A 12,407-nucleotide genomic window follows, 5' to 3' on the forward strand; every position below is an offset into this window, starting at 1 on the left:
ACGATTGATTGACTGATTTCCACTGAGCCCCGCCGCTTTCCTACGCGAGCCTCGAAAAAAGGAGAGAGATCCTGGCTGGAGAGGGAGATTTGGGAATCATCCGCATAGAGGTGGGAGTCGAAGCCGTGGGAGCGAATGAGTTCTCCGACGGAGGGGGTTGGAGATGGAGATTCCCACTCATCTCCCCCTCCAATCCCCTCATCTTACCTCCTTCCCTTCCCCACAGCACCTGTATATATGGATATATGTTTGTACAGATTTATTACTCTATTGATTTATTTATTTTACTTGTACATATCTATTCTATTTATTTTAATTTGTTAGTAGGTTTGGTTTTGTTCTCTGTCTCCCCCTTTTAGACTGGGAGCCCACTGTTGGGTAGGGACCGTCTCTAGATGTTGCCAACTTGGACTTCCCAAGCGCTTAGTACAGTGCTCTGCACACAGTAAGCGCTCAGTAAATACGATTGATTGATTGATTGACCGTCCCTATATGTTGCCAACTTGTACTTCCCAAGCGCCTAGTACAGTGCTCTGCACACAGTAAGCACTCAATAAATACAATTGATTGATTGATTGACCATCTCTATACGTTGCCAACTTGTACTTCCCAAGTGCTTAGTACAGTGCTCTGCACACAGTAAGTGCTCAATAAATATGATTGATTGATTGATTGATTAATAGTAAGCACTTAACAAATGCCATTATTATGATTATTATTATTGTACCATTTCCAGGGGAAGGGGGTGGGACACAGAGTTGAAGGCAGCTGAGAGGTCAGGAATGATTATAATAAATAATAATAATAATAATAATAGCATTTATTAAGCACTTACTATGTGCAAAGCACTGTTCTGATTAAGATGGAGCAGGGGCCAGCGGATATGGCAAGAAGGAGAATCAATCAATCAATCAATCAATCGTATTTATTGAGCACTTACTGTGTGCAGAGCACTGGACTAAGCGCTTGGGAAGTCCAAGTTGGCAACATATAGAGACGGTCCCTACCCAACAGTGGGCTCATAGTCTAGAAGGGGGAGACAGACAACAAAACCAAACATACTAACAAAATAAAAAGAATAGATATGTACAAGTAAAATAAATAAATAAATAAATAAATAAATAAATACACAAATAAATAAATAAATAAATAAATAAATAGAGTAATTAATATGTACAAGCATATATCCATATATACAGGCGCTGTGGGGAAGGGAAGGAGGTAAGATGGGGGGATGGAGAGGGGGACGAGGGGGAGAGGAAGGAAGGGGGAGAGAAAGTAAGCACTCAATAAATACGATTGAATGAATGGATGAATGAATGAATGGGCCTCAGTTACCTCATTTGTGAAATGGGGATTAAGACTGTGAGCCCCCCGTGGGACAACCTGATCACCTTGTAGCCTCCCCAGCGCTTAGAACGGTGCTTTGCACATAGTAAGCGCTTAATAAATGCCATTATTATTTATTATTTATTTATTCTGTGGGCCTCAGTGCCCTCATCTCGAAAAGGGGGACTAAGGTTGTGAGCCCCACGTGGGACAACCTGATCACCTTGTATCTACTCCAACGATTAGAGCAGTGCTTGGCACATAGTAAGCGCTTAACAAATACCACCATCATCATCAGTCTCAGGGGGCTGGGTCAGTGGGCTTAGCCGGACAGGGGTGCGGCTGGTAGTAGACGGGGGAGGCGGGCCTCAGCGTGGCTCAGTGGAAAGAGCCCGGGCTTTGGAGTCAGAGGTGATGGGTTCAAATCCCGCCTCCGCCAATTGTCAGCTGTGTGACTTTGGGCAAGTCACTTCACTTCTCTGGGCCTCAGTTACCTCATCTATAAAATGGGGATTAAGACTGTGAGCTCCCCGTGGGACAACCTGATCACCTTGCAACCTCCCCAGGGCTTAGAACCGTGCTTTGCACATAGTAAGCGCTTAATAAATGCCATTATTATTATTATTATTCATTCATTCAATCGCATTTATTGAGCGCTTACTGTGTGCAGAGCACTGGACTAAGCGCTTGGGAAGTCCAAGTTGGCAACATCTAGAGACGGTCCCTACCCAACAGTGGGCTCACAGTCTAGAAGGGGGAGACAGAGAACAAAACCAAACATATTCACAAAATAAAATAAATACAATAGATATGTACAAACAAAATAAATAGAGTAATAAATAGTAAGAGCTTACTATGAGCCAAGCACTACGGTGGATACAAGCAAATCAGGTAGGACACGGGCTGTCATTCATTCATTCGTATTTATTGAGCGCTTACTGTGTGCAGAGCACTGGACTAAGCACTTGGGAAGTACAAGTCGGCAACATCTAGAGACGGTCCCTACCCAACAGCGGGCTCACAGTCTAGAAGGGGGAGACAGAGAACAAAACAAAACATATTAACAAAATAAAATAAATAGAATAAATATGTACAAATAAAATAAATATATAGAGTAATAAATATTAAGAGCTTACTATGAGCCAAGCACTACGGTGGATACAAGCAAATCAGGCTGGACACGGGCGGTCATTCATTCATTCGTATTTATTGAGTGCTTACTGTGTGCAGAGCACTGGACTAAGCATTGGGAAGTCCAAGTTGGCAACATATAGAGACAGTCCCTACCCAACAGTGGGCTCACAATCTAGAAGGGGGAGACAGACAACAAAACAAAACATGTTAACAAAATAAAATAAATAGAATAAACATGTACAAATAAAATTAAGAGAGTAATAAATAGTAAGAGCTTACTATGAGCCAAGCAGTACGGTGGATACAAGCAAATCAGGTAGGACATGGGCTGTCATTCATTCATTCATATTTATTGAGCGCTTACTGTGTGCAGAGCACTGGACTAAGCCCTTGGGAAGTACAAGTCGGCAACATATAGAGACAGTCCCTACCCAACAGTGGGCTTACAGTCTAGAAGGGGGAGACAGAGAACAAAACAAAACATATTAACAAAATAAAATAAGTAGAATAAACATGTACAAATACAATATAGAGAGTAATAAATATTAAGAGCTTACTTTGAGCCAAGCACTACGGTGGATACAAGCAAATGAGGTTGGACATGGGCGGTCATTCATTCAATCGTATTTATTGAGCGCTTACTGTGTGCAGAGCACTGGACTAAGCGCTTGGGAAGTCCAAGTTGGCAACATAGAGAGACAGACCCTACCCGGAAACCCAGAAACCTTTGCAGGAGCAATTCTTCTGACTTCCTCCCACACCTGACTGATCCATTGGGAGTGCGCCTTCCATGGCGCAGCCTCCGTCCAGAGAGTTAACCGTCTCCCCCTTCTACCAATCAATCAATCAATCAATCAATCAATCAATCGTATTTATTGAGCACTTACTGTGTGCAGAGCACTGGACTAAGCGCTTGGGAAGTCCAAGTTGGCAACATCTAGAGACGGTCCTTACCCAACAGTGGGCTCACAGTCTAGAAGGGGGAGACAGAGAACAAAACCAAACATATTAACAAAATAAAATAAATAGAATAGATATGTACAAGTAAAATAAATAGAGTAATAAATCCATACAAACATATAGACTGAGCCCCTTCCTTCCTCTCCCCCTCGTCCCCCTCTCCATCCCCCCATCTTACCTCCTTCCCTTCCCCACAGCACCTGTATATATGTATATATGGTTGTACATATTTATTACTCTATTTATTTATTTATTTATTTTACTTGTACATTTCTATCCTATCTATTTTATTTTGTTGGTATGTTTGGTTCTGTTCTCTGTCTCCCCCTTTTAGACTGTGAGCCCACTGTTGGGTAGGGACTGTCTCTGTGTGTTGCCAATTTGTACTTCCCAAGCGCTTAGTACAGTGCTCTGCACATAGTAAGCGCTCAATAAATACGATTGATTGATTGATTGATATAGACATATATACAGGTGCTGTGGGGAAGGGAAGGAGGTAAGGCGGGGGGGATGGAGAGGGGGAGGAGGGGGAGAGGAAAGAGGGGGCTCAGTTTGGGAAGGCCTCCTGGAGGAGGTGAGCTCTCGGTAGGGGCTTGACTTCTAGACTGTGAGCCCGCTGTTGGGTAGGGACCGTCTCTATATGTTGCCAACTTGGACTTCCCAGGTGCTTAGTCCAGTGCTCTGCACACAGTAAGCGCTCTATAAATACGATTGAATGAATGAATCATCAATCATCAATTGTATTTATTGAGCGCTTACTGCGTGCAGAGCACTGGACTAAGCGCTTGGGAAGTACAAATTGGCAACATCTAGAGACAGTCCCTGCCCAACCGTGGGCTCACAGTCTAAAAATGAATCTGCAGGGCGGCCTCCACCTTTGGGACTGACCACCCCAAAGTGGACTCCACCTCAGGGCTGACCGTCTTTGGGGTGGCCTGCGCCCTTAAGACTGATGCTCTGCGAGTTGACCTCTGACCTCAGGATGACCTCTGCTTTGGGGGCTGACCATTGGGGTGACCTCCACCCTAGGGGTTGACCATCCGAGGGATGGGGCGACGTGCGTTACCTTGCGGGCGGCTTGCTGGAAGCGCTTTTGGGTCTGGTATCGGTTGGCCCAGGGCTTGTTGCTCAGGAGGTCGAACTTGGCGGGAAATGCTGGTTCTTCCTGGGAAATAATAATAATAATAATAATAATAATAATAATAATAATAATAATAATACTAATAATAATAATAATAATAATAATTTTGGTATCTGTTCATTCATTCATTCACTCAATCGTGTTTATTGAGCTCTTACTGTGAGAAGCAGCGTGGCTCAGTGGAAAGAGCCCGGGCTTTGGAGTCAGAGGTCACGGGTTCAAATCCCGGCTCTGCCAATTGTCAGCTGTGTGACTTTGGGCAAGTCACTTAACTTCTCTGTGCCTCAATTATCTCATCTGTAAAATGGGGATGAAGACTGTGAGCCCCCCGTGGGACAACCTGATCACCTTGTAACCTCACAGCGCTTAGAACAGTGCTTTGCACATAGTAAGTGCTTAATAAATGCCATTATTATTATTATTATTATTATTATTATTATTACTGTGTGCAGAGCACTGGACGAAGCGCTTGGGAAGAACAAGTCGGCAACATCTAGAGCCGGTCCCTACCCAACAGCGGGCTCACAGTCTAGAAGGGGGAGACAGAGAACAAAACCAAACATACTAACAAAATAAAATAAATAGAATGAATATGGACAAATAAAATAGAGTAATAAATGCATACAAACAAATGCCAAAATAATCATAATAATAATAGTATTTGTTAAGGCTTAGAACAGTAATTCATTCATTCATTCAATCATATTTATTGAGTGCTTACTGTGTGCAGAGCAGTGGACTAAGCGCTTGGGAAGAACAAGTTGGCAACATATAAAGACGGTCCCTACCCAACAGCGGGCTCACAGTCTAGAAGGGGGAGACAGAGAACGAAACAAAACATATTAGCAAAATAAAATGAATAGAATGAATATGAACAAATAAAATAGAGTAATAAATGCGTACAAACAAATATAATAATAATAGTATTTGTTAAGGCTTAGAACAGTAATTCATTCATTCATTCAATCATATTTATTGAGCGCTTACTGTGTGCAGAGCAGTGGACGAAGCGCTTGGGAAGAACAATCAATCAATCAATCAATCAATCCATCGTATTTATTGAGCGCTTACTGTGTGCAGAGCACTGGACTAAGCACTTGTGAAGTCCAAGTTGGCAACATCTAGAGACGGTCCCTACCCAACAGCGGGCTCACAGTCTAGAAGGGGTAGACAGACTACAAAACAAAACATATTAACAAAATAAAATGAATAGAATAGATATGTACCAGTAAAATAAACGAAAAATAGAGTAATAAATGCGTACAAATGCCATAATAATAATAATAATAATAGTATTTGTTAAGGCTTAGAACAGTAATTCATTCATTCATTCAATCGTATTTATTGAGCGCTTACTGTGTGCAGAGCACTGGACTAAGCGCTTGGGAAGAACAAGTCGGCAACATATAGAGACAGTCCCTACCCAACAGCGGGCTTACAGTCTAGAAGGGGGAGACAGACAACAAAACAAAACATATTAGCAAAATAAAATAAATAGAATAAATATGTACAAATAAAATAGAGTAATAAATGCATACAAATGCCACAATAATAATAATAATGATAATAATAATAGTATTTGTTAAGGCTTAGAACAGTACTTCACTCATTCATTCAATCATATTTATTGAGCGCTTACTGTGCGCAGAGCACTGTACTAAGCGCTTGGGAAGTCCAAGTTGGCAACATATAGAGACGGTCCCTACCCAACAGCGGGCTCACAGTCTGGAAGGGGGAGACAGAGAACAAAACAAAACATATGAGCAAAATAAATAGAATATATATGTACAAATGAAATAGAGTAATAAATGTGTACAAACAAATGCCATAATAATAATAATAATATAATAATAATAATAATAATAGTAATAATAATAATACTTGTTAAGGCTTAGAACAGTACTTCATTCATTCATTCAATTGTATTTATTGAGCGCTTACTGTGTGCAGAGCACTGTACTAAGCGCTTGGAAAGTCCAAGTTGGCAACATATAGAGACGGTCCCTACCCAACAGTGGGCTCACAGTCTAGAATGGGGAGACAGACAACAAAACAAAACATATTAGCAAAATAAAATAAATAGAATAAATATGTACAAATAAAATAGAGTAAGAAATGCATACAAATGCCACAATAATAATAATGATAATAATAATAGTAATAATAATAATAATAATAATAATAGTATTTTTTAAGGCTTAGAACAGTACTTCATTCATTCATTCAATTGTATTTATTGAGCGCTTACTGTGTGCAGAGCACTGTACTAAGCGCTTGGAAAGTCCAAGTTGGCAACATATAGAGACGGTCCCTACCCAACAGTGGGCTCACAGTCTAGAAGGGGGAGACAGACAACAAAACAAAACATATTAGCAAAATAAATAGAATAAATATGTACAGATAAAATAAATAAATAGAGTAATAAATGTGTACAAACAAATGCAATAATAATAATAATATTAATAATAATAATAGTATTTGTTAAGTCCCATGTGGGGCAGGGACTATGTCCAACCCCATTTGCTTGTCTCCACCCCAGCGCTTAGTACAGTGCCCGGTAGATAGTAAGAGCTTAACAAATACCACAATTATTATTACTACTAATAATAATAATTATAGTATTGGTTAAGCACTATGTGCCAAGCACTGTGCCAAGCAGTGGCGTGAATACAAGGCAGTCAGGCCGGATGTTGCCCCCACCCCGCAAGAGACTCACAATTCCAGGAAAGGGGAGGCAGGGATAATAATATCCCTGAGAAGCAGCGTGGCTCAGTGGAAAGAGCCCAGGCTTTGGAGTTAGAGTCCTGGGTTCAAATCCCGGCTCCGCCACTTGTCAGCTGTGTGACTTTGGGCAAGTCGCTTCACTTCCCTGTGCCTCAGTGACCCCATCTGGAAAATGGGGATTAAGACTGTGAGCCCCACATGGGACAACTGGATCACTTCGGATCCTCCCCAGAGCTTAGTACAGTGCTCTGCACACAGTAAGCGCTCAATAAATGCGATTGATTGATTGATTGCTTTGCACATAGTAAGTGCTTAACAACTAATCCCCCTTCTAGACTGTGAGCCCATTGTTGGGTAGGGACCGTCTCTATATGTTGCCAACTTGTATTTCCCAAGCGCTTAGTCCAGTGCTCTGCACACAGTAAGTGCTCAATAACTATGATTGAATGAATGAATGAACAAATAATAATGATAATAATAATAATAACGGAGTAGTGAATAGAGCACGAGGCTGGGAGTCAGAAGGTCAGGGGTTCTAATCCCCGCTCTGCCACTCATCTGCTGTAGGACCTTGGGCAAGTCACTTCGCTCTTCTGGGCTTCTGTTTCCTCATCTATAATAATAATATTTTATAATAATAATAATAAAAAGTGCTTAGACCAGTGCTTTGCACATAGTAAGCGCTTAACAAATACCATAATAATAAATAATTATAATAATAATAATGATAATAATGGCATTTGTTAAGCGCTTACTATGTGCCAAGCACTATTCTAAGCGCTGAAGGGGGGATACAAGGTAATCAGGTTGTCCCACACTGTGAGCCCCGTGTGGGACAGGGACTGTTTTCAACCCGATTTGATTGTATCATCATCATCATCATCATCAACCGTATTTATTGAGCACTTACTGTGTGCAGAGCACTGTACTAAGCGCTTGGGAAGTACAAGTTGGCAACATATAGAGACGGTCCCTACCCAATAGTGGGCTCACAGTCTAAAAGAGTGGACTCACAGTCTAAAAGTCTGAGTTGTATCCAACTCAGCGCTTAGAGAAACAACGTAGCTTCATGGAAAAAGCGCAGGCTTGGGAGTCAGAGGTCGTGGGTTCTAATCCTGGCTCCACCACATGTGTGCTGTGTGGCCTTGGGCAAGTCACTTAACTCCTCTGAGCCTCAGTGACCTCATCTGGAAAATGGGGATGAAGACTGTGAGCCACCCGTGGGGCAACCTGATCACCTTGTAACCTCCCCAGCGCTTAGAACGGTGCTTGGCACATAATAATAATAATAATAATAATAATAATAACGATGGCATTTATTAAGCACCCACTATGTGCAAAGCACTGACTAAGCGCTGGGTAAGCGCTTAACAAATGCCATCATTATTATTATTATTACTCTGCCTGGCACATAGTAAGTGCTTAATAATAATGGCATTTGTTAAGCGCTTACTATGTGCAAAGCACTGTTCTAAGCGCTGGGGAGGGTACAAGGTGATCAGGTTGTCCCACGGGGGGCTCACAGTCTTAATCCCCGTTTTACAGATGAGGGAACTGAGGCTCAGAGTAGTTAAGTGACTTGCCCAAGGTCACACAGCAGACATGTGGCGGAGGTGGGATTTGAACCCCTGACCTCTGACTCCAAAGCCCGGGCTCTTTCCACTGAGACACGCTGCTTCTCTGTAATCAGGCTCTTCTTCTTCTTCTTCTTCTCCTTCTCCTTCTCCTTCTCCTTCTCCTTCTCCTCCTTCTCCTTCTCCTCCTCCTCCTCCTCCTCCTCCTTCTCCTCCTTCTCCTTCTCCTTCCTCTTCCTCTTCCTCTTCTTCTTCCTCCTCCTCCTCCTCCTCCTCTTCTTTTCTTTTTCTTCTTCTTCCTCTTCCTCCTCCTTCTTCTTCTTCCTCCTCTTCTCCTCCTCTTCCTCCTCCTCCTCCTTCCTCTTCTTCTTCCTCCTCTTCTCCTCCTCCTCCTCCTCCTCCTCCTCCTTCTCCTCCTTCTCCTTCCTCTTCCTCTTCTTCTTCTTCTTCCTCCTCCTCCTCCTCCTCCTCTTCTTTTCTTTTTCTTCTTCTTCCTCTTCCTCCTCTTCTCCTCCTCTTCCTCCTCCTCCTCCTCCTCCTTCCTCTTCTTCTTCCTCCTCTTCTCCTCCTCCTCCTCCTCCTCCTCCTTCTCCTTCTCCTCCTCCTCCTCCTCCTCCTCCTTCTCCTCCTTCTCCTTCTCCTTCCTCTTCCTCTTCCTCTTCTTCTTCTTCTTCCTCCTCCTCCTCCTCCTCTTCTTTTCTTTTTCTTCTTCTTCCTCTTCCTCCTCCTTCTTCTTCTTCCTCCTCTTCTCCTCCTCTTCCTCCTCCTCCTCCTCCTTCCTCTTCTTCTTCCTCCTCTTCTCCTCCTCCTCCTCCTCCTCCTCCTCCTCGTCCTCCTCCTTCTCTTTCTCCTTCTCCTCCTTCTCCTTCCTCTTCTTCTTCCTCCTCTCCTCCTCCTCCTCCTCCTCCTTCTCCTTCTCCTCCTTCTCCTTCTCCTTCCTCTTCTTCTTCCTCCTCTTCTCCTCCTCCTCCTCCTCCTTCTCCTTCTCCTCCTTCTCCTTCTCCTTCCTCTTCTTCTTCCTCCTCTTCTCCTCCTCCTCCTCTTCCTCCTCCTCCTCCTCCTCCTCCCATGACCTCTGACTCCCAAGCCCGGGCTCTTTCCACTGAGCCACGCTGCTTAGTGGAAAGATCCCGGGCTTGGGAGTCCAAGACTGTGGGTTCTAATCCCAGCTCCGCCACTTGTCAGCTGTGTGACTTTGGGCGAGTCATTTTACTTCTCTGAGCCTCAGTGACCTCATCTGTAAAATGGGGATGAAGACTGGGAGCCCCCCGTGGGACACCTGCTGACCTCGTATTTACCCCAGCGCTTAAAACAGTGCTTGGCACATAGTAAGTGCTTAACAAATACCGTCATTAATATGCCTGGGCTCTTTCCGCTAAGCCACGTTGCTTGATAAGCGCTTATTACGCGTCAGACACTGGTGGGTCAGTGGAAAGAGCCCGGGTTTGGGAGTCAGAAGTCGTGGGTTCAAATCCCGGCTCCGCCAATTGTCAGCTGCATAACGTTGGGCAAGTCACTTCACTTCTCTGTGCCTCATCTGTAAAAGGGGGATTAAAACTGTGAGCCCCCCGTGAGACAACCTGATCACCTTGTAACCTCCCCAGGGCTTAGAACAGTGCTTTGCACATAGTAAGCGCTTAACATGCCATTATTATTATTATTACTAAGCACTGGGATAGATACGAGGTTATCTGGCAAGACACAAAGCTTGTTTTGGACAGAGAATGTGTCTGTTCTATTGTTCTTCTGTCATCTCCCACAGCACCTGTATATATGTATATATGTTTGTACATATTTATTACTCTATTTATTTATCTTACTTGTACATATCTATTCTATTTATTTTATTTTGTTAGTATGTTTGGTTTTGTTCTCTGTCTCCCCCTTCTAGACTGCGAGCCCGCTGTTGGGTAGGGACTGTCTCTATGTGTTGCCGACTTGGACTTCCCAAGCGCTTAGTACAGTGCTCTGCACACAGTAAGTGCTCAATAAATACGATTGATTAATTGATTGATTGATCTCCCAAGCGCTTACAGTGCTCTGCACACAGTAAATGCTCAATAAATGTGATTGATTGATTGATTGATTGATTGGGCTCACAGTCCAAGTAGGAGGAAGCAGAGGGATTGAATCCCCATTCTGCAGAACCGAGGCCGAGAGAAGTGAAGTGACCTACCCAAGGTCACCCTTCAGACACGAGGCAGCGTGGCTCAGTGGAAAGAGCCTGGGCTTTGGAGTCTGAGGTCATGGGTTCCAATCCCGGCTCTGCCAATCATCAGCTGTGTGACTTTGGGCAAGTCGCTTCACATCTCTGGGCCTCAGTTCCCTCATCTGGGAAATGGGGATGCAGACTGTGAGCCCCACGTGGGACAACCTGATTCATTCATTCATTCAATCGTATTTATTGAGCGCTTACTGTGTGCAGAGCACTGTACTAAGCATCTTTGGAAGTACAAGTTGGCAACATATAGAGACGGTCCCTACCCAACAGCGGGTGCACGGTCTAGAATTTGATAATAATAATAATGATGGCATTTATTAAGCACTTACTATGTGCAAAGCACTATTCTAAGCGCTGGGGAGGTTACCAGGTGATCAGGTTATCCCACGTGGGGCTCACAGTCTTCATCCCCATTTTACAGATCACCTTGTATCTCCCCAGCGCTTAGAACAGTGCTTTGCACGTAGTAAGCGCTTAACAAATACCACTGTCATCATCATCATCAATCGTATTTATTGAGCGCTTTCTATGTGCAGAGCACTATGATTATAATGATGATGATGAGGCAGAGCCACGATTAGAGCCCGGGTCCTTCTGACACCTGGTCCGCCACTCTGCTTCTACAGTTCATTCAATCATTCATTCAATCGTACTTATTGAGCGCTTACTGTGTGCAGAGCACTGGACTAAGCGCTTGGGAAGCACAAGTCGGCAACATATAGAGACGGTCCCTACCCGACAACGGGCTCACAATCTAGAAGGGGGAGACGGACAACAAAACAAAACATGTGGATGGGTGTCAAAATCATCAGAACGAATACAATTATACAGTTCTGGCTGGAACCCGAGAAGCAGTGTGGCTGGGAGTCAGGAGTATATATGTATATATGTTTGTACATGTTTATTGCTCTATTTATTCATTTATTTTGCTTGTACATATCTATTATTACTCTATTTATATATTTTACTTGTACATATCTATTCTATTTATTTTATTTTGTTAGTATGTTTGGTTTTGTTCTCTGTCTCCCCCTTTTAGACTGTGAGCCCACTGCTGGGTAGGGACTGTCTCTAGATGTTGCCAACTTGGACTTCCCAAGCGCTTAGCACAGTGCTCTGCACACAGTAAGCGCTCAATAAATACGATTGATGATGATGATGATTCTATTTATTTTATTTTGTTGATATGTTTGGTTTTGTTCTCTGTCTCCCCCTTCTAGACTGTGAGCCCACTGTTGGGTAGGGACTGTCTCTAGATGTTGCCAACTTGGACTTCCCAAGCGCTTAGTACAGTGCTCTGCACACAGTAAGCGCTCAATAAATA

The 12,407-nt window shown here is 43.3% G+C and overlaps 1 protein-coding gene across 1 annotated transcript in view; it reads right to left on the bottom strand.

The window, feature by feature from the left end:
- The window catches only part of CFAP221 (cilia and flagella associated protein 221), a 164,435-nt gene that overhangs the window by 49,554 nt on the left and 102,474 nt on the right, over positions 1-12,407 (bottom strand). Inside the window, 1 exon segment of the mRNA XM_038747004.1 lies at positions 4,490-4,588. Coding sequence (XP_038602932.1) covers positions 4,490-4,588 — 99 coding nt within the window.

This window comes from Tachyglossus aculeatus, chromosome 1 (assembly GCF_015852505.1).
Source record: "Tachyglossus aculeatus isolate mTacAcu1 chromosome 1, mTacAcu1.pri, whole genome shotgun sequence".
In the NCBI taxonomy this organism is placed as follows: domain Eukaryota; kingdom Metazoa; phylum Chordata; class Mammalia; order Monotremata; family Tachyglossidae; genus Tachyglossus; species Tachyglossus aculeatus.